The 23403-nt window shown below is 40.9% G+C and overlaps 1 protein-coding gene across 1 annotated transcript in view; it reads right to left on the bottom strand.

Moving 5' to 3' along the window:
* Positions 1-21756: 21756 nt before the first annotated feature.
* Positions 21757-23403, bottom strand: part of GLRA2 (glycine receptor alpha 2) — a 181136-nt gene continuing 179489 nt past the window's right edge. Inside the window, exon 9 of the mRNA XM_036305214.1 lies at positions 21757-22103. Within this exon, the coding sequence (XP_036161107.1) occupies positions 21825-22103 (279 nt within the window). The 3' untranslated portion in view covers positions 21757-21824. The remainder of the gene's footprint in view (positions 22104-23403) is intronic.

Raw genomic sequence — 23403 nt, forward strand, 5'->3', positions numbered from 1 at the left:
AGGGTCAAATGGAAGTTCTATTTTTAGTTTTTTGAGGAAACTCCATACTGTCTTCCATAGTGGCTGCACCAGTCTGCATTCCCACCAGCAGTGCACAAGTGTTCCTTTTTCTCCACATCCTCTCCAGCACTTGTCGTTTGTTGATTTGTTGGTGATAGCCATTCCATTCTGACAGGTGTGAGATGGTACCTCATTGTTGTTTTGATTTGCATCTCTCGGATGATTAGTGACTTTGAGCATGTTTTCATATGTCTCTTGGCTTTCTGAATGTCCTCTTTTAAAAGGTGTCTATTTAGGTCCTTTGCCAATTTTTTGATTGGATTGTTTATCTTCCTTTTGTTGAGTTGTATGAGTTCCCTATAAATTTTGGAGATTAGGCCCTTATCAGATATGACATTGGCAAATATGTTTTCCCACGCAGTGGGTTTTCTTGTTGTTTTGTTGATGGTTTCTTTTGCTGTGCAGAAACTTTTTATTTTGATGTAGTCCCATTTGTTTATTTTCTCTTTAGTTTCCAATGCCCTAGGAGCTGTATCAGTGAAGAAATTGCTTCGGCATATGTCTGAGATTTTGTTGCCTTTGGATTCTTCTAGAATTTTTATGGTTTCCTGTCGTATATTTAAGTCCTTTATCCATTTTGAGTTTATTTTTGTGTATGGTGTAAGTTGGTGGTCAAGTTTCATTTTCTTGCATGTATCTGTCCAATTTTCCCAACACCATTTATTGAAGAGACTATCTTGACTCCATTGTATGTTCTTGCCTCCTTTGTCAAATATTAATTGAGCGTATTGGTTGGGGCTGATTTCTGGGTTCTCTATTCTATTCCATTGATCTATATGTCTGTTCTTGTGCCAGTACCAGGCAGTTTTGAGAACAGTGGCTTTGTAATACAGCTTGATATCTGGTATTGAGATCCCACTTACTTTGTTCTTCTTTCTCAGGATCGCTGCAGCTATTTGGGATCGTTTTTTATTCCAGATGAATTTTTAGAGAGTTCGTTCTAGGTCTGTGAAATATGCCATTGGTATTTTAATGGGAAGTGCATTGAATTTATAGATTTCTTTGGGCAGTATGGACATTTTAATGATGTTGATTCTACCAATCCAAGAACATGGTATGTTCTTCCATCTGTTTATGTCTTCCTCTATCTCTTTTTTCAACGTCCTGTAGTTTTCTGAGTAGAGGTCTTTTACCTCTTTAGTTAAGTTTATTCCTAGGTAGCTTAATTTTTTTGGTGCGATGGTAAATGGGATTGCTTTTTTAGTCTCTGTTTCTGCAAGTTCACTATTGGTATATAGAAATGCCATGGATTTCTTGGCGTTAATTTTGTATCCTGCTACATTGCCGAATTCTTTAATTAAGTCTAATAGTTTTTTGATGGAGTCTTTAGGGTTTTTTAAGTATAATATCATGTCACCTGCAAATAAGGACCGTTTAACTTCTTCTTTTCCAATTTGGATGCCTTTTATTTCTTCTTCTTGTCTAATTGCAATGGCTAATACTTCCAGTACTATGTCGAACAGGAGTGGTGAGAGTGGGCATCCCTGTCTTGTTCCTGTTATCAGGTGAAATGGTGTTAGTTTTTGTCCATTGAGTATGATGTTGGCTGTGGGTTTGTCATATATGGCTTTTATTATGTTGAGGTATGATCCTTCAGTTCCCACCTTGCTGAGAGTTGTTATCAAAAATGGGTGTTGGATTTTGTCAAATGCTTTTCCTGCATGAATTGATATGACTATGTGGTTTTTTTCTTTCAATTTGTTTATGTGATGTATCATGTTTATTGATTTGTGGATATTGTACCATCCTTGCATCCCTGGGATAAATCCTACTTGGTCGTGGTGTATGATCTTTCTGATGTACTGCTGGATCTGATTTGCTAAGATTTTGTTGAGGATTTTGGCATCTATGTTCATGAGGGATATTGGCCTGTAATTCTTTTTCATTGTGTTGTCTTTACCTGGTTTTGGTATTAGGGTGATGCTGGCTGGCTTCATAGAATGAGCTTGGAAGTGTTCCTCCCTCTTGGATTTTTTGTAGTAGTCTGAGGAGGGTAGGTTTTAGTTCTTCCTTGAATGTCTGGTAAAACTCCCCTGTGAAGCCGTCTGGTCCTGGGCTTTTGTTTGTCGGAAGGTTTTTGATGACTACTTCAATTTCTTCCATAGTTATTGGCCTGTTGAGATTTTTAGATTCTTCCTGATTGAGTTTTGGAATGCTGTATTTTTCTAGGAATATGTCCATTTCCTCCAGGTTGTCTAGTTTGTTGGAGTAGAGTTGTCCATAGTATTTTTTAACAATCATTTGTATTTCTGTGGGATCTGTTGTTATTTCGCCTCTATCGTTTCTGATTTTGTTTATTTGGGTCCTTTCTCTTTGCTTCTTGGTGAGCCTGGCTAGAGGTCTGTCAATCTTATTTATCCTTTCAAAGAACCAGCTCTTGGTTTCATTGATTTTCTGTATTGTTTTTTTGGTCTCTGTGTCATTTATTTCTGCTCTAATCTTTGTTATCTCCTTCCTTCTGCTCACTATGGGCTTTTCTTGTTGCTCTCTTTATAATTCTTTGAGCTGTAGATTTAGATGATTTACTACCATTTTTTTCTTGTTTGTTGAGATAGGCCTGTAGAGCTATATATAAACTTCCCTCTCAGGACTGCTTTCATTGTGTCCCAAAGGTTTTGGATTGTTGTGTTTTCATTGTCATTAGTTTCCAGGATGTTTTTAATTTCTTCTTTGATCTCATTGGTAACCCAATCAATATTTAATAACATGCTATTCAGCTTCCAAGTGTTTGAGTATTTTGAGTTGTTTTTATTGTAGTTTATTTCTAATATTATGCCCTTGTGGTCTGAGAAGATGCTTGGTATGATTTCAATCTTCTTGAATTTGGGAAGACTTTGTGACCCAATATGTGGTCTATTTTTGAAGATGTCCCATGAGCACTTGAGAAGAACGTATATTTTGTGGATTTGGGGTGAAGTGTTCTGAAGATGTCGATTAAGTCCATCTGATCTAGTGAGTCATTTAGGATTGCTGTTTCTTTGCTGATTTTTTGTCTAGCGGATTTATCCAGTGATGTCAGTGGTGTATTAAAGTCCCCTACTATGATTGTATTGTTGTCGATCTCTCCCCTGATATCTTCCAGGAGTTTTCTTATGTATGTGGGTGCTCCTGCATTGGGTGCATATATGTTTATCAGGGTTATATCCTCTTGTTGTATTGATCCCTTTAGTATTATGAAGTGGCCTTCCTTATCTCTTGTTATGGCCTTCACTTTGAGGTCTGTTTTGTCCGATATAAGTATTGCTACCCCAGCTTTTTTTTTCATTTCCATTTGCCTGAAAGATATTTTTCCATCCCTTCACTTTCAGTCTGTGTGAGCCCCTTCTAATGAGGTGGGTCTCTTGTAGACAGCAAATATATGGGTCATGTTTTTTTATCCATTCAGCCACTCGATGTCTTTTGATTGGACCATTTAGTCCATTTACGTTTAAAGTTATTATTGAAAGGTACTTGTTTGTAGCCATTTCTATTTTTTTGTGGCTGTTTTCTTTCTGGACTTTTTATTTCTTCTTTTTACACCAGTCCCTTTAGCATTTCTTGCATTGCTGGTTTGGTGGTGATAAACTCCCTTAGCCTTTTTTTATCTGTGAAGCTTCTTATTTCCCCTTCAATTTTGAATGATAGCCTTGCTGGATAGAGTATTCTTGGATTCAGTCCTTTGCTTTGCAACACTTTGTAAATTTCTGTCCATTCTTTTCTGGCCTGATGTGTTTCTGTTGAGAAATCATTTGATAATCTGATGGGGGATCCTTTGTAGGTAACTCTCTGTTTCTCTCTTGCAGCCTTTAAGATTCTCTCTTTGTCTTGTACATTTGCCATCGTTATTATGACGTGTCTTGGTGTGGCTCTTTTGGGGTTCATCTTGCCTGGGACTCTCTGTACTTGTGTAACTTTTTTCTTCCCCATATCTGGGAAGTTTTCTGACATTATTTCTTCAAATAGATTTTCTAATCCTTGCTTCTCTTCTTGTCCTTCTTGCAGCCCTATTATGCGTATGTTACTTTGTTTCATGTTGTCCCGAAGCTCCCTTAGGCTCTCCTCCTGCTTTTTAATTTTTTTCTCCAGTTGCTGTTTAGATTGAGCTTGTTTCTCTGCCTTATCTTCTAACTCACTAATTCTGTCCTCTGCTTCTTCTAGTCTGCTGTTGAAACTTTCCATGGTGTTTTTGATTGTAGCTATATCACTTTTCATTTCTTCCTGATTCTTGCATAGGTTGTTGATTTTCTCATCCATCCGGTGAATGAATTGTACAACCATTATTCTGAATTCTTTTTCTGTCATGTTGCATGCTTCAACTTCATTAATTTCCTTTCTTGGTGACTCCTCATTGTCTTTCCTCTGGGTGTTGTTTCGTCTCTTCATTCTGATTATCTCCCGATGGTCCAAACGTTGAGTTGCGTGGGCCTGGGCCGTGTGCAGTGGGAGCCTCCCACCACCCTAGTGTCACTGAAGAGCTCTGACACTAAGATGTGTGGTTGTTGTCGGTTGGTGGGAACCAGGCTCGCTCAGAGTCAGTGTAGTCAGCGCTCAATGTGGTCTGGTACGCGCCCTTAGAATCAGGGACCCTGCCTGCACCGTGCTGAAACAGAGATCCCCCTGGAGCATGTTGAAAACCAGAGCCCCCTAGTGTGCACCAGGAGTCAGAGTTCCCCAAGAATCCAGTATTAGAGTCTCTGTTGCTTTGTGTGACCTCGCCTTGAGACTCAGGTTCCCTGTATGCCCTTGCACCAGGAATTGGAGTCACTGGCTCTTAGTATGAATGCACAAGGAATCAGGATCTCAGGCGCAGGTGATAAGAAACACAGTCAAGTCACTGGTGCTTGGTGCTGCCTCCTGCCCAGAGAATTGGGGTCCCTGGGCCTGTACTACGCGGGACAAATTCCCGGTGTTCGCGCGATTGCTCCCAGCCCAGGGCTCCTGGAGTAGGCAGTGCGAGCAGGACCAGTTCCTGGTGTTCACACGATTGCTCCCAGCCCAGGGCTCAGAAGCCAGCAGTGCACATATGATTAGTTCCCTGTGTTCGCGCCTTTGCTCCCAGCCCAGGACTCCTGAACTCGGCCCTACGCGGGATCAGTTCCAAGGTGCTCCCGCACTTCCAGGCCAAAGTTCCTGCAGCGCTGAGGCCCTGGCAAGGAGTGGGTCTATCAGTTAGTTACTGTGGTGCTGCCTGCAATCCTGCGGGAAGGGGGGATGGGCTCTGTTACTCACGGATCTGCTGCGGGGATTTCTGAACTTTTGGTGTCCGCAGGTCTGTAGCTGAGGTCCCAGGTCTCTGTCCCCAGTGGCTGCAGGGTCCAGGTATGCGTCTGAGATCAGACTGGGTGGTGCTGAGGCCAGGATCCTAGTCTCAAGCAGCTCTGTTTCCCAAGATGGCATGGTCACTGTGCCTGTGCTGGCCGCCCAGGAGTGTCCGTGCAGGGAGCGGGACTCCGCCGCCTAAGACTGCCCGGTTTAGCAGCCCCTTAGAAAACCTGCAGAATCTAACTGTCCCTAGCTCGTACACACACACCACACACATCCACACACTCCTCTATCACTTCCTTGCGCTCTCACACTCTCTCCCTCCCTACCTTCCTGCTGGTCGCCATTTTCTCTCTCTTCAATATATTTTTACTGATTTCAGAGAGGAACAGAGATATAGAAACATCAATGATGAGAAAGAATCATTGATCAGCTGCCTCCTGCATGCCCCTTACTGGGGATGAAGCCCGCAACTGTGGCATGTGCCCTTGACCAGAATCAAACCTGGGACCTTTCAGTCCACTGGCCGAAGCTCTATCCACCGAGCCAAGCCAGCTAGGGTTAGGTGTTTCTTCTTATCCCTATCTTTTTTTTTTCTCTCACCAGACAGATATAGAGAATTCAGCATGGGCCTTTGAGTCCATAATGAGGCTGGAGTTATGAACGGAGCCTGGCTCCTAAATCACTGCTTGGAAGAGAGAAGAGCTAGCTACTGGTCAGAAATGTCCATTTGGACTTTGCATGAATGAATGATAAACTTCTATTGTGCTAAGCCTCTGAGATTTGGGTGCTTATCTGTTATAACAGCTTGTATTAACTTAACTAGTATACCAGGGAAGTTTCCACACTTATCCCACCTGCTTCCATCATTTGGATTCTGGTACTTTTTCTGTGATTGAAATCTTGAAGACTTACTTCCCTGCCTATCCTTACTTGCAAGGATCATAGGAATCAAAAGCTCTACAATGCAGGACCTTGATCTGATTATCTTTGTGAATCAACTTTAGCCCCATCATTTATTACGTGTTCTGTGACAATGTGATGTAATTTTGTGTAATTTAGCCTTTGAACATCTTTGTTCTTGTGAAGGAAGCCATTACAGAATTGGAAAAAGGCCTTTTCATGGTAACAATGGAAAATTTAATGGAACCTCTTTTTATATATAGCCATGCACTTGTACAAAACTCTTTTATGCTTTTTTCAAACTTCAAGCCTCACAGGATCTTTGTGACATAGGACAGACAGCTTTATTATCTCTATTGGGCAGTTGAAGAAAATGAAGTACAGAGACTAGAAACCAGACTGTGACTCCAGTTCACTGTCCTTTTGGCTCCTCTTGACGCCTCGGTGTCTGTGTCAGGAGCCAGGGAATTATCATAGACTTTACCAAACCACATTATAATGGGCTGCTGTTACATTTGGGAACTAAGTCTGAGGAATCAGTAGTTTAAAGAAGTCAGTAATTTCTTAATACATTGTTTAAAGTTGGCTTCTTGTGGACTCATTTTACATGCTAGTTTTCCAAGCTTTATTCTTTTATTACAGGGCTGTGGTGTATGGCTATGTAGATTGAACACTACATAACCATATCTGGTAGCTCATATCCTATCTAATAAAGAGGGAATATGCTACTTGACCCTCACGCCATCACAAAGATGGTGGTGCCCACAGCCAATAAGGAGGAAATATGCTAATTGACTGCCCCGCCCTCAAAGATGGCGGCACCCACAGCCAATAAGGAGGGAATATGCTAATTGACTGTCCCACCCTCAAAGATGGTCGCACCCACAGCCAATAAGGAGGGAATATGCTAATTGAATGCCATTCCCTCAAAGATGGTGGCGCCCACAGCCACAAGATGGCAGCACCTAGTCCCCTCAGCCCCCCATCCACCCAGGGCCAGCCCGAGGTGCAGGCAAACCTCAGATGGTGGCTACCCAGCCACCCAGGGCCACCTGAGGCTCAGGTAACCAGAGCCAGCTGAGGCTTGCGCTGCTGGCAGTAGCAGCAGCAGAGGTGTGATGGGGGTGTTGCCTTCCCCTGATCACCGGGTCGTCTCCCGCCCCTGAGGGCTCCTGGACTGTGAGAGGGGGCAGGCCAGACTGAGGGATCTCCCCTCCAGTGCATGAATTTTCATGCATTGGGCCTCTAGTAGTAATATAATGGATGATACAAACACCACAAGATTTAGGTACATTCTAAGCTCAGATCTGAGCCCTGTATCTATAAGTCTAAGCCCTTCCCCTTTCCTTATACTTAAAGACTGTGAAACTAGCAAGTTTCCAAAATTCTGATGCCCAGCATTTCTTCCTGCCTACCTGTTTTTCTTATTTCCAGATTCACTCTGGATGCCTGCCATAAGTCTTATGCAAATGTTCTTCCTTGGTTTGCCTGTCTAACAAGATTTGTCTTCCTTTCTCTGCTGATCTCTATTCCTTGTAGGTACCATATCTTTCCAAGGTCTTCCCATTCTCAGCTTTCATATAAGCTTCAAAATGGTGGCTAAGACTATGGAGATTTGGTTTCTCAGTACTCTTCCCATAAGCTGCACCTCATCAGTATTTTCCTGTCACATAGATCCGTCATGTGGAATGCCTTCCCTGATCCTACCCTCATCTGAACCGTGCTTAAGCCTTACTTTCTGTATTCAGGGTTACTCCAGCCCTTCTCCTCTTCCTTTCCTCTGCACGGGATGCTGTGGAAGAACCCTGGAGTGGTAATCAGAAGCCCTGCGTTCTAGCATGACACTTCCATGGACCCTGTGGCCCTGAGCAAATCACTTAGTTTTTCTAAATCTTAGTCTCCATTTCTGCAAAATGAAAGCATTTGGCTAATGACTTCAAAGTTTCATTCCAGACACCAATTCTCTACATTTTGGCTTGATTTAATTGGATGGGATCCAATTTAATTGGATGCTTTCTGGGGAGGGGCTGAGAAAGACCAGAAGGTTTCCACAACACCAGAGCATGCTCAGAAAATCTTGGTCCATTTCCTGGCAGTAAGGATCCAAATCAATTGAAATCTTTGGGGAATAATTAAGTCATGCCTTTATTCTTTCATTCGCATGCATTTACTGAATGTATTAATTATCTATTGCTGCACAACACATTGCCTTAGAATTTAGCCGCTTAATACAGCAGACATTTATTATTGCATAGTTTCTGTGGTCAAGAATTCTGTGTGTGGCATAGCTGGGTCCCCCGGCTCAGAGTACCTTACTAGGCTGAAATCAAAATGTTGTCCTGGTCTGCAATCAACTCAGGTCTTAACTGGTGGATAATTCGTTCCAAGCTCCTTTATGTGACTGTTGGCAGATTCAGCTCCTCATAGACCTCAGAGGTCTGATGGTCTCATTTCCTTGCTGGGTGTTGGCCAGAGGACTCCATCGGTTCCTTGACACATAGACCTCACCATAGGGCAGTTCAACATACTGTAGTTTGCTTCTTCAGAGCAAGCAGACAATAGGGGGAGAGAGAGAGAGAGAGAGAGAGAGAGAGAGAGAGAGAGAGAGAGAGAGAGAGAGAGAGAGAGAGAGAGAAGAGAGAGAGAAGAGAGAGAGAGAATATCACATCTTATAACCTTATCTCAGAAGTGACATTCTGTCACTTTTGTGATATATTCTGTTTATTAGTGGAGGCCAACAAATAGCTATCTACTTTTCCATTGAGTTGTGAGCTAATTGAAAAATAAGACAAAGAGGTGAGGCAGATGGGAGGCCCAAAGTGCAGACATCTCTTGCTTAGTGTTGGTTTTCTGTTAAAGAAATCAGTTGTTCTACATGAAAATGCTAAAGGAACCTTTTTTCAGTTATTTTATTGGGAAAAATTACTATGCATTACAAATCAACCCCAAGCCCCCAACCAACTAAAACACATTAAAATTCCAATATGTAAAGAACAAACTGTAATATCGTGAGGTAAAATGCTTAAAACATTGCTTCCTTGATGCCAAATAATTAATATGGTTATTAACAAGCAGTTGTTTTGTCTAATCATGTCTTTCTTGGTGCCAGCAACATCCTTACCTCTGTTGACACTCTGGAGCACTAAAAAATATCTCTGCGTACTTCCGATCCATCTAAATTTGATTTATTACAATTGCCAATTGTATTAGGAGTGAAATTTGAGATGTTTCCCTCATGGTCTTTTGTTAAAAAGGTTGCATTGATTTTTTTTAAGGCATAAATGTAATTTTTGAATACAACATCCATTTGCTTGAAAAGTACTTAGGTGAAGTTTGGGTATTAGAAAAAACAAGAGGAATTTTACTGAGAAAACATTAGCAGAATACACATTCTATGTGATATACCTGTTTCACTTTTATTGTAGGTAGTGCCAATATTAGAAAATGTGGTTTACATTTGTGGGCAAGCAGGCTCTAAAATTCTGTGCTCTAGAATTAATTAGACTTATCTTTTGAGTCACAGATTGTGCTGGAGAATTGTGGGCTTTCCCTGAAGGGAAACGTTGAAACATTTCCATTATGTTGAAAACATATGGCAAGACCACAGCACAACATGCAATTTTGGAGAATTGGCCATCCCCCAAGAAAAAGGAAAGTGGAGGGGCCAGGAAAACACTTTAAAGTTCCCCAGTGAGATTCAGTCACTTTTGCTTTACAGGGAGGGGCTGAGAGAGATCAGAAGGAATATGTAGAGTTTGGGGGACATGACCCTCCACCCAAACCATGTAATTTAGTTTCTTAAACTTTACATGCATGAATCGAACAATGGCATTGCAAGTCACGTGCTGCTATCATTATTGCCATTACAGATGGAGAAACTGAGACTTTGAGAGATTAAGCAACACATCAAAGGTCCAAGGAACAGAAGGTGATACATTTGAGAATTAAACCCAGGCCTGTCTAATGCCTAAAGTCTGTGTTCTTCGCAGACTTTACTGCTTGCCTACTTTTAAAAAATAGATATACTTTTATTGATTTCAGAGAGGGAGAGGGAAAGAGAGATAGAAACATCAATGATGAGAGAGAATCATTGTTCGGCTGCCTCCTGTACCACCCACACTGGGGATCGAGCCCGCAACCCGGGCATGTGCCTTGACCAGGAATTGAACCTTGATCTCTTGGTTCATAGGTCCACGCTCAATCACTGAGCCATGCCAGCGAGGCTGCATACTTAACTCTTGAAGTGTGATGTTCAGATATTTATAGTCTGCAGACCCTTACATATGAGCCCATTTTCATGATATTGGAGTGCAAAAAAGAAAAAGAAAGTTAGATTCATCCTAAGCTTTCCTGAGATCAATACCATTATTATATTTTAGACCCTCTAGGTATTAATCTTCTGCTTTGTTGCAGAAAAGCAATTCCATTTTCCTAGCATGGTCTGTTAGAAATAATACTGCTTCTCCATGGCTCTTTTGAAATTTTTCCCCTGAGGGAGAAAGAAAGGCAAGCTTTTTCCTTTTCACCTCTGTTCCTCCTACCGCCTTTCTCTCTCTTAAATTGAATGTTCATTGATGCCCTAAAATGACTATGCTCAGAGAAAAGGCAGATGTGAAAATGCTTTATAATATTATACAGTTTGAATATAAGCTGTTTTCAGTGCTTTCTGACACTTCTTGCTTTCATTATTTTATTTAACAAATATTGTGTTTGTTGTCTAAAATATATTTTGCTAAAATAGTATAATGCTAATAATATTTGTAAAACATTTTTTATGGGCTAATGATTGTTCTAAGCACTTGACATGAATTAACTAATTTAAATCTCATTAGAATTATGTGAAATAGGTACTGTTTACACATTAGGACTGCAGTGCAGAGGAAGTTTGGAACCTTTGCCATCGTAGGCTCACAACTAGTAAAGCGAAACCGAACTTTGATCCCAGACAATCTCATACCACCAATTGCATATTCAACTTCTAAGCTATATCTGGCTGAACCTGTATGTTCCTTACACCTTGAAAGCTGTAAAAAATTAGACACAGTTGGTACCTGTACTGGATTGAATAGTGTTCCCCCAAAGTGCATGTTCACTAGGAACTTCGGAAGGTGACCTTATTTGGAGAGTATCTTTGTAGATACAGTTAGTTAAGATGAGACCATACTGGCCCTAGCCAGTATTGTTAAGTGGTTAGAGCATTGGCCCATGCATCAAAGGGTCTCTGGTTCCATTTCAAAGGCACATACCTGGGTTACAGGTTCAATCCCTGCCCCGGTTGGGGCACATGTGGGAGGCAACCAATCGATGTGTCTCACATCAGAATTTCTTTCCTTCCCCCCTTCTCTCTTCCCCTCCCCCTCCCTTCCAATCTTTCTAAAAAACAATGGAAAAAATATCCTCCTCGGATGAGAATTAACAACAAGAACAAAAAAGATGAGGTCATATTGGATTAAGGTGTGCACTATGAAGTGTCCTTAAAAGGAGAGGGAGATTTGGAAACAGACAGGTAGGTGGGGGAAATATCATCATTCTCATTCTGCAAACATTGCCTGGTGTTTCAAAGTTAGTACCCAATGGCTGGATCTGCCTCTGTGATAGTGGCCTCCATTGTGCTTTGTTTCATTTTTCTTATCAGTAAAATAAGGATCACAATGCTAATGATGGTGGTGGTTATGCTACTGCATCTGCTGCTGCTGCTGATGGTGGTAATGCTTCTGCTGCTGATGGTGATGGTGGTGGTGGTGATGATAATGATATTGATATGGTTGTGATGCTTTTGCTGCCAATGGTGATGGTGGTGGTGGTGGTGGTGATGATAATGATATTGATATGGTTGTGATGCTTTTGCTGCCAGTGGTGATGGTGGTGGTGGTGATGATAATGATATTGATATGGTCGTGATGCTTTTGCTGCCAATGGTGATGGTGGTGGTGGTGATGATGATGGTGGAGATAGTGATGATGATGATGGTTATCACCTACTAGGCTCTCTGATGGGAAACCATTATTTTTCTCCATTTTACAGGAGAATAAAGTAAGCTGTGAGAGAAACTTGCCCAATGCCATCATTCCTGTGATTGCAGGTTGATCTGCCCAAATTTATGTGAAAGCAATTTGTAAACTGTGCTGGTGCTGTACCAGTATTAGTTATATATAGCAAAAGTCCTCCTAATAACTTCCTTCCACTGGTTCTAGTCATGCCAACTTGAACTTTTTCAACATTTAAATAAAAAATATTGTCCTTGCTGTATTCAGAGTGAAACAATTAAATCTCTATTGTCCCCTTTTACCAAAGAAGTGTGTTCAGACTGTCTCTAGATACGGTCTTTTCACTTGCAGCCTTTTTTATATTTAGACTAGAGGCCCGGTGCACAAAAATTTGTGCACTCGGGGGGGGGGAGGGGAGACCCTCAGCCCGGCCTGTGCCCTCTCACAGTCTGGGACCCCTCGGGAGATAACGACCTGCTGGCCTAGGCCTGCTTCTGGGGGGGCAGAGGGCAGGCCCAATCCCTAGGTGCAGACCCTGGTCAGGCTCAGAGCAGGGCCAATTGGGGAGTTGGGGCACCGCCCCCTGTCATGCACAGAGTAGGGCGGATTGGGAGGTTGTGATGCCACCCTCAGTCACACTCAGGGTAGGGTCGATTGGGGGGTTGGGGCACCGTCCCCTGTCACACTCAAGGCAGGGTCGATGGGGAGGTTGCGGTGCCACCCCCTGTCACGCACAGAGCAGGGCCAATCAGGGGGGTTGGGGCTCTGTACCCTATTACGCACAGAGCAGGGCCAATCTGGGGGTTGGGGCGCTGCCTCCTGTCATGCACAGAGCAGGGCCCATCAGGGGGTTGGGGAGCTCCCCACTGTCACACACAGATCAGGGCCCGTGTGTGTGTGTGTGTGTGGGGAGGGGTTTGAGGTGCTGCCCTCTATCACCCACAGAGCAGGGCCGATCAGGGGGTTGGGGTGCCACCACTCTCACACTCAGGGCAGGGCCAATGGGGAGGTTATGGCTCTACCCCGTCACACACAGAGCAGGGCCGATCAGGGGGTTGGAGCGCTGCACCCTGTCACTCACAGAGCCGCAGGGCAATCAGAGGGTTGGGGAGCTCCTCCCTATCAGGCACAGAGCAGGGCTGATCAGAGGGTTGGGGCACCTTCCCCTGTCATGAACAGAGCAGGGCGGATAGGGAGGTTGTGGCCCCGCCCCCTGTCATACACAGAGCTACAGGGCAATCAGGGGGTTTGGGCGCTGCCCCCTGTCACACTGATCCCAGTGCCGGGAGGCCTCGCAGCTCCGCTGATCCCGGTGCTGGAAGACATATTACCCTTTTACTATGTAGGATAGAGGCCTGGTGCATGGGTGGGTGCCAGCTGGTTTGCCCTGAAGGGTGTCCTGTATCAGGGTGGGGGTCCCCACTGGGGTGCCTGGCCAGTCTGGGTGAGGGGCTGAGGACTGTTTTCAGGCTGGAGGTGACTGAAGCTCCCAACCGCTCCTTTTTTTCTTTTTTTTTTTTTTATTCTGGGCCAGCTTTAGCTTTGAGGCTTGGCTCCAGCTCTTAGGCCTCTGCTGCTGAAAGTAGGTTTCTGGCCTTTGCTTACAATGTTGCGATCCTGCTGGCTGAAGCCCGTCGGACTAAAGCAGGTTTCTGGGGTTTTGTTTAGCTTCTATATTTGTTACATAGTTGCTTAGAGTTGCAGCTCAGAGGCCTGCAGTGGCAGGCGGGGAACGTTGGAGTCCTCCATCACTGAAGCAAGCAAGCCTCATGTTAGTTTCAAGCTGCCTGGCTGCCGGCTGCCATCTTGGCTGACAGTTAATTTGCATATTGCCCTGATTAGCCAATGGGAAGGGTAGCGGTCGTACACCAATTACCATGTTTCTCTTTTATTAGATAGGATGATGATTTAAAATTACAGTAAAGTAACTACACATAAATTGACTCCATTCATAGCTGATAGGCTCTGAATGGTGTTATTATTAATTAAAGGTCGGTAGGAAGGGGAATGAGAACTAATATTTATTCAGTACATATTAAGAGGCAGGTACCAATCAATTTAGTTCTCACCTACAATTGTATGTAGTAGATATTATTATGTTATATTTTACAATATCTTCGGTTCTGGGGAATGAAAGCATTGCCCAAGGACACCCTGCAAATATTAGACTGAGGAAGAATTTGACCCCACCAACTGTGACACCTTTACAACCATGACACCTGCCTTCCAGAAGAATGAGCAAATGATCATGTGGATGTAGAATAATTTAAAGGAGATAAAATGCAATTTTCAACTTTCTCTGCCTGGGATACATGGGACAAAGGCTAACGGGGGTAGTTATAGGCTTACCAGAACAGAATTCAGGGGATTTTGGTTCTAAACCAAAAGTTACATTAACATGCTGTGTTATGGTGGCATGCCATGTTAATGTTCTGGGTTTTGGTCCTGTTAAGGTGTGATATTAATAGTCAGATATTAGTTAAGCATTAACTTTTAATGGCAGTGGTCAGAAAAATTATCTGAAACTTGGAAATAGGCTTGAAAGGGTTACAGGTTCTCTTCCAGTGCAGTGCTGGGCATGACATTGTATTGTCTGGGCTATTTCACCACTCCGTAGTGGCAGAAGAGAACTTGGTGAATTCCGTTCAGTAGAAATGCAAATATTTTCTGTCCAAAGAAGAGATAGAAAACCCTAAAGGTTGCTGTTTATGGCCCTGTTGGAAATCAACCAGTTTTGTATCTAACCCAGGAAACATATCCTAATATTGCTTATAAATACTTAACTTCTCAAATACTTTTTGAGAAGGATTGGTCTTAGTATTTTACTATTTTTAATGAACAAGTTAAATACAATTTTTGACATATGGTAATTTTATATTTGTATCAGAGTCATGATTTTATCTTTTGAAAATTATACTTTAAGAGTATTTGGATAGAAAGCCTCAAATCTACAAGCATTCTGAATCTCTGTCTTGGCTTCCATCCTCCAAGTGACACAAAAATGGAACTGGAAGTCGAAACTGCTACGTGGCATTTTGAGCTCCTCGAGCCAGGCAGGCAGCAGGAAAATAAGGGGCTTCCTGTACTGGGGGGGGGGGGGGGTGATTGATCATGACTATCTATCAAGGGGAAATTGAGTTGCCACTACAGAATGCAGATAAAGAGAAATATGTCTAAACTGCAGGAAACCCTCTGGGATACCTCTCAGAACCCCCTGTCTTAGAAGGTATACATTTTCTAATAAAAGTCAATGGGAAATTACAAAAAGTCAATTCAGACCCTTAAGGATTTGTAGAATTTGGGTTTTTCAGAAAACTCTTTGAAAAAATGCTAATCTAGTGCAATTTCTTAATTGTTATAGACCTAAAAACTGCTTGTTTTGACAGAAATTTTTATCTCACTGGGTAGATTATGTTCTTTAGTTCTATCCCTAAGTCTCACATGCAAACACGCAACTCCTTAATAATTATTCAATATTCATTGAACAAATGCTGTGTTGATTTAACACTTACTAAGTACCAGGCTCAGCTCTAAACCCTGGAAATACAACAATGAACCTATGGTTCTAATTTCTCACATAAAGCTGTCCTTCAGGAGGGGTGTGTGTATGTGTGTGCGTGTGTGTGTGTGTGTGTGTGTGTGTGTGTGTGTTGACAATAAACACATAAAAGTATCCATTGGATAGTGACAAGTACTATGAAAAATATAAGGCAGTACTTGTAAATAGATTATAATGGTTGGAGGGTACTAGTTTATATAACACTAGAGGCTGCACGACATTTGTGCACTCGGGGCAGGGGCATCCCTCAGCCTGGCCTGCACCCTTTGGCAGTCCAGGAGCCCTTGGGGGATGTCCAACTGACAGCTTAGGCCCGCTTCCTGTGGGGAGTGGGCCTAAGCCGGCAGTAGGACATCCTTAGTGCTGCCACGGAGGTGGGAGAGACTCCCACCACCACCACTGCGATCGTCAGCCATGAGCCCAGCTCCCCCTGTGGGAGCACACTGACCACCAGGGAGCAGTTCCTGCATTGAGCGTCTGCCCCCTGGTGGTCAGTGTGCGTCATAGCGACTGGTCATTCTGGTCGTTCTGCCGTAGTGGTCACTTAGGATTTTATTATATAGATGGTCAGAGAAGGCTTCTCAGCTAAGATGTTTGAGTAGAAGACTGAATTACATGAGTGAGTAAGCCCTGTTTATATTTAGAGCAAGGGTTTGCAAAGTACTGCCTACAGGCTGAATTTGGAATGCCACTTGCTTTTATAAATAAAATATTATTGGAACACACCCACACTCATTTATTTACATATTATCTATGACTACTTTTATACCATAATAATTGAGTTACGTAGTTCAGCAGAGAATGTATGGCCTGGAAAGTCTAAACAATTTACTGACCTTAAAATGGTTAACAACTCCTGGTCTAGGGAAAGAGGTGCAAACCAGGTAGAGGAAACAGAAAATTCAAAGACCCTGAGGTAGAAGTGTGGTCAGTATGCTCAGAGGAAGTGGGGACAACAGAAGGTGGTGGGAGGAGAAGGGAGGTAAGATCATGTGGCCACAAATAAGACTCTGGCTTATTCTCTAAGTAAGATGGGAAGCAAAGTGACATGATTTGGTTTATGCCTTAAAAGGAACTTTCCATCTACTGTTTTTTATAAAAATTTATCTTTATTGTTGAAAGTATTACAGATGTCCCCTTTGGTTTTTTTTTTCTTCCTATTGACCCCCTCCACCCTGTACCCGCACCTCCCAGGCCTTCAATACTCTATTGTCTATGTCCATGGGCTATGCATATATGCATATAAATTCCTGGGTTAATCTCTCCCCCCCCACCCCCACCTTCCCATTTGAAATCCGTCAGTCTGTTCCATGCTGTCTCTGGATCTGTTTTGTTCATCAGTTTATTTTGTTAATTAGATTCCACTATCTTTTTTTTATCTCTCTCCCTTCCCCACTACTCAGCCCTCCAAATCTTTCTCCATAGAAAGAAGGGTTAGTTTAAGAAATGATTAACCATTTAATTTGATGAAGTCTTAGTTATTTCTGATACTTGTACATGAAGGGTCTGCTAGCCCTTGGTTCCATCATTTTTTGAGGACCTGGAGCCTCTTATGAGACTTCAGTATGCATGAGGACTGACCAAGCTTCTCATTCTATGACCAGCCCTGGGTCATACGAGAAGGCCAGTACAATTGCTTGCTTCACAAAGAGCACCCCAGAGCTTTGCTCTCCTCTTTCAAGATGCCTTCACCTATTTATAAATCATTTGTGGCAAAGTGATAATGTACGTGTAAATGCTGGCTTGTGGTCTAAAAACATCTAATACACACTCCCCTCAGCTTGAAGGAAAGTATGTTACTTATTTTTAAAGTGCATTTGCACCAAAGCAGAAATATTGCATCTTATGTGGGGCATGTGTGACAATGTGAAGGTCATTTTCTCGCCTTCAAAAATGCAAATAAACACTTTATAAATTGAATTCTGTTTTTTCTCAACCCCAGTATCTTTTTGGGCATTCAATCACATATGATATTTACTCTGTGAAAAGGTTTTTAATGCTGTAAGCAAAATTTTGAGTTATTTCTCTTAAGCATTTTCAACAGAAATATTCTATTATATGCTCTCCTTTACCAGTCTGTTTTGTCATCCATGAGTGTGGGTTAGTGGTGGCATGACTTTTTACTTTTTCAGGCTTTTATTTTCCTACACAGTGTGGATATAGTGAAAGGCTATAGGAAACAAACTGCTGGAATGTTCAACCTCTAACACGATAGGAACTTTGGGTAAGACATTTCACTCATAGAATGTTGGTTTATCTATTGATCAAAGGGTGGATATTGACTCTGTGATCTGGCTACCTTGGGTGACTACTATATTAGAATTGAATGCTGTTGTAGGCATCAAAACATGTTGATATGTGGAAAGCACTATTTGAATATGAGGTTGTGGTGTTAGCTTTAGTTGTTCTACTTCGTGATCTATGAAGAGTATGTATTACCTGAATCATTCAACTTTATACTTTAAAAAGAAAAAAAAAATGAATTGGTGAAAATAAGAAAAAGTTTATAGCAGAGGTTGAAAGATTTAGAAAGGAATATCTGGCAGATATATAACTTATATTCACACAACAAATTGGCTTCAGATTTAAATTAGGAAATGCATAAATAAAAAAAAATCCAAATAGATTGTTTTTATTTTCCAAAGCTGTGAATCTTATGATATGGAATTTGTGCTATATTTTGGCTAGAACCTTTGTGCTTGATATTATGCAAATATCAAGTAAGCAAAATGTAAAATGATATTCATTTACATTGGAAGTTTTGTTTTCAGAATTTGGCAGATATGTTCAGTGGCATAGATGAGCTTAATGCTAACACTTTTATGAGGATTTTTAAAAATCTACAGTCCATTTGGTTTGTAGTATCTGTTTGGGGCCAAGATGGTTGAAAATGTCACAAAGAGTCTTAAGCCTTAATTGAAAAATGTTTAAAAGACAAATCCCTTAGTAACCCATTATCTGAAAAATGATGGCAGTAACTGGTTACCTCATATTATTGTTTGGGTGGGAAAACTTACATAACTTTATCAATAGGCATAGCATATCCTCCTTCACCAACTTCTTTCTAGTGATAGTAATAATATCTGTTGAGCATTTGAGCTTTGGTAGGAATTCCAGAGAGCCAATTAAAACATAGCCAATTTCTTCCAGAAGCTTCCAATCTCGTGAAAAAAGGTAGTAAGTTCTCTTCTTCAGAGCTGTAACCTTGCTCTTGAACTAGTTTCCTTCAAATACTATTATGAAAGAAATGTCCTACATAAAAATTAGAATAACATTTTAGAGGAATTATCTATTTCACCAGAATATGTAGCACTCAAAATCCTATCTTATTTATATAACCCAGATCAGTACATTCAAGAGTTCTTTCCACTGAACATGGACTAGAATTAGACAAAAGCCAAGAATCCCTCTTGCCATCCAGGATGCCTTTGCCTACTTGAGTGGCTGACATATATGTTTAGAAGTAAATCTTTTACAAAATTTCTAATGTGGGGACCATGCCTTCACAAAAAATTATATGGTACACACATTGGTTAGACATGACCACTTAGCTGAGAATTTTCCCCAAGGTAACTCCGCACCCGCCATATGTAGAATCAGGGCTCTTCTCAGGTCACTTATGCGGTCAGGCCCATTTTGAGAGACATTTTAGTCTCATATTTACTGGTTGCAGGGGAAGGAAGAAAATCAAGACCAATCAAAGGCTTTGCTTTATTTATTTAAAAAGGAATGAGCAATAAAACAGAGATAGTATTTCAGAAATGGTGCAAAAAACCTGGCATTGATCTTGCCAAGGTTAGACACTGTGAAGCTTTTTACCCTGTGGATGACCAATACTATTCATATTAATAATAATAATTTTATTACTATCTATTAGTTATTGTGAATTTACTATGTGTTAGACTCCAAACTAATAGCTTTACTAGCATTTTTCTCAGTTTATCCTCTTAAAACTCTATGAAACAGAAACTACTCAGAAAACTTAGGTAATTCATCCAAGATCACACTGTTGATAGGTGGCCAAGCTAGTCTTTCTATCACCAAAATTCATGCTTTAGCCATGCTGCAATATTCCTCTCTATGGAAATGAGTTATTATTTGAATAGGTTTAAGAGGGCATAAACATTGACTTATGTTTTCACATCTCTCTAAAAATATTATGATGCATATCTCTGGTTAAGGAAAATATACTGGGGTCAAGATGTGTTATTTCTGCTTCACTGATGTTCTCAGATTTTTTTTTTCACTTTAGAACTTCATTCCTTACAAAATCAGGATGGGTAGCTGGACAGGTTGGTCTTTTGTATTTCTTATCACTTTGAAATTTTATAAATCTTCAGTGTTCTTGGAGTATTTCCATATTTCATATGAAGTATCCAGTATTAGATTCTGCTCACAATGACTACTAATGCTTTCATGTCTCTATTTGCCTATTTCTACAATGAGAATAACATTTTTTTCTTCATGGGGATACTATAAACTATTATTATATTACTAGAGGCCCGATGCACGAAATTCTTCCAAGAGTAGGCCTTCTTTTCCCCAGCTGCCAGCACCGGCTTCCCTCTGGCACCCAGGACCCAGGCTTCCCTCACAGCCCTGGCTTCGTCTGGAAGGTCATCCAGAAGGACGCCCAGAAGGACGTCTGGTCTAATTAGCATATTATGCTTTTATTATTATAGTTAAGAATAATATAATAGCTATATAAGTGCTTCAAGCTTATGAGGTAGACCAGAAACAAAAATCCAAGTTACCATTGTCATTTAAATTATTCACATTGTAGTGAAAAACACAGAAAGACTCTTAAAGAAGTTCTGTGGCACACTTAGCTTTATTGTAATTGAACGAATACTTTTTTTTTAAATAGCCCCTTTTACAGCACATGTAAAGTTCAATTTTTTTCATTATATTTTTACAGGTTGTCTTTTATCTGAGTAAGCAAAAATACGTCTTTTTTTTTTTTTTTATTAATTAAAACATGTAGCCAGGATTCAAACCACGTAGCTCTGGTACCAAAAAGGCAACAGGTTATGAAAATCACAGTACAATTTCAAAATTATTTAAGTTGGTTAAGGATATCTAAAATGATATTCACTTGGATTGACAGTAGAAATCATGGGTCAGTTGACATTAGGACTAGTAGTTACACCTATAATGAGAGCAGAAATGGGAAGTTCGGGCTAATAAGAGCTACACCATTCAGGATACACCATCTTCATAAATACTGTGGCTGTGAGGTTGCAATGGCTACATCACACTTGAGCACTTCACACATAAATATAGCCAAAGCGAAAAAAATTTATATAGTCTGCTGACTTGGATCTAAAATAAAATGGGCATTTATTTTTAAGAGGGTATACTATCAAACAACTGCACAAGACACAATTTAAACCCCAAAATTACATCTAGGAAAGAAAATAATATTAAAATGCATACCCACACAGACGGTAAAGTAGAAATCTGTTCTTTGTGATTGAGGGTTGTTTTTTTTGATGAGTAGAAATAATTTATGACCCACAAAAGGATTTCACGGGTGAAACACTAATTACAGACATTGTAAAGAATGTAGCTCAGGAGGCTTGTTTTAAAAATGAGGCAGCGTTTTCCTGAAAAAAGTTTGGTCCTCGACTCACAATAGGCTAGTCACTATGGTCTGATGGTAAGCATTTTCTGTGTGTGTGTGTGTGTGTGTGTGTGTGTGTGTGTGTGTGTGTGTGTGTTTTAAGCTTTTCCAGTACTAGAATTAGTCAAAACCAGACCAAAAGACAAATTGCCCACGAAAACCTGACCTTGCATATATGTCTAATTGATGTATCATCTGAAAGAACAATGCTAAAGACTATGGAGGGAATTATGCTCACGTGATTCTGCAACAACTTTATTTTGTGCAAACATTTTCCTTCATTACCATATAACTTACCTTGATTCACCTAGGTGCCAGGAAACCCACCCCATGATCCTCCCTCCCGCCTCCCCCAATCTTCTCCTCTATCAAAGTGTTATAAAGACAATTTCACTATGTATTTACAAGCACAACACTTAGGCAAGAAGGTCCCAGGGTCTGAAGGGCACATCTATTTCTTGTGGACATCTTCATGCCGAATAATCTTGTATGTGATCCAGTAAAAGATGTTGAAAATGAGGAAGGCCAGTGGGAAGGCAGCTCGAGATATCGTGTCAATTCTTTTTGCCCGGTCCACAAACTTCTTCTTGATGGAATCTGCATCTTTTGGGGGTTGTGGGATCGGGTTGGCAGGTGTGGTCTTGACAGCTGTTCCATCCTTCACTTGGAGGCAGTGACCCATCCCATAACCGCTGAAATTAAAACGACTTTCACGAGTAGCATCTTCTTCCTGAGAGAAGAACGACAGAGAAAGCACAGTTTGGTTGTCAGTCAAATCAGATGGAAGATGCTTAAAATTCTTTAGAAGTAAAAGGATAAATCACAGTTAACTGATAGTGTGGGAGGCTTTTGGAATGGGTGGTTCTCTTTCAAGTTTAACTCAATTATTCATGGAATAGATACAGTTCATTAACTTTTCAGGATGAGAAATTAAGGGTAAGAATAATGACTTCGTGGTCATTTTAATTAATTAACAAACAGAGACACCTACATTATATTCAGCACCAACTTTTCCAAAATCAAATGTATTAGTCCATAGCTTTGAATAGATTGTTTTAAAGTGAAGTCTCTAAATCATAAACATATACTCAATCTATGAAGAGGATCATTTTTTATTTACTCATTCATTCATTCATTCATTCATTCATTCAAAAAAGCATTTACTTAATTCCTGCAGTGTACCTGGCCCTGAGGTAGTAACTTCTAGTATTGTGGCTTATTCACAGTCCAGTTCCTTCTATTGACATTGATTTTAACGTTAATGGTAGATCTAAGATTATCCTTGTACAAGTATATGTTTCCCCTCTAGCCCTCTAGTTCATTTCAGTTATATGGCAGAGATTAAATATTCGTTATTTTGTATTGGATCTTTCTACCATGGGTAATTTTCTTAATATATATTTTTATTGATTTCAGAGAGGAAGGGAGAGGGAGAGAGAGAGAAACATCAATGATGAGAAAGAATCATTGATCAGCTGCCTCTTGCAACGCCCCTTACTTGGGATCGAGCCCGCAGCCCAGGCATGTGCCCTTGACTGGAATCAAACCTGGGACCCTTCAGTCTGCAGGCTGATGCTCTATCCACTGAGCCAAACCAGCCAAGGCTACCATGGCTAATTTTTCTAGTGTTAATTTTTAACATTGATTCTTTGGCTAGTTATTTATTTCTAACATATTTAAACACGTGACCTTTTATCTGATGTCAGTGGTGTTTTGTATTGATTATTTCTACATTATTTAGATAAAAGACTGAAAATTGTATTTATTCCTCAGGGTAAAGAGTAAATAGCTTGATAGAGACAAATGTATGGAATCTGGGTGTGAGGTGGATCAAAATAGTGGGGTTGAAAAGGCAGGATTGAAATGACCTACTTAATGAAAATTTAGTTCTGAATATCCATCGATTGAATCTTCTTCTGAAACTAGATTACTGCCTTCCACAACACTATGCAACCCTTTCAAGAAACCAGAGGCACTGCACTATTTACCTTGCCTGAAAATCGGAATGATATATTTTATGGATGCAAAGA

Source organism: Myotis myotis, unplaced genomic scaffold, assembly GCF_014108235.1.
Source record: "Myotis myotis isolate mMyoMyo1 unplaced genomic scaffold, mMyoMyo1.p scaffold_m19_p_4, whole genome shotgun sequence".
Taxonomy (NCBI): Eukaryota; Metazoa; Chordata; class Mammalia; order Chiroptera; family Vespertilionidae; genus Myotis; species Myotis myotis.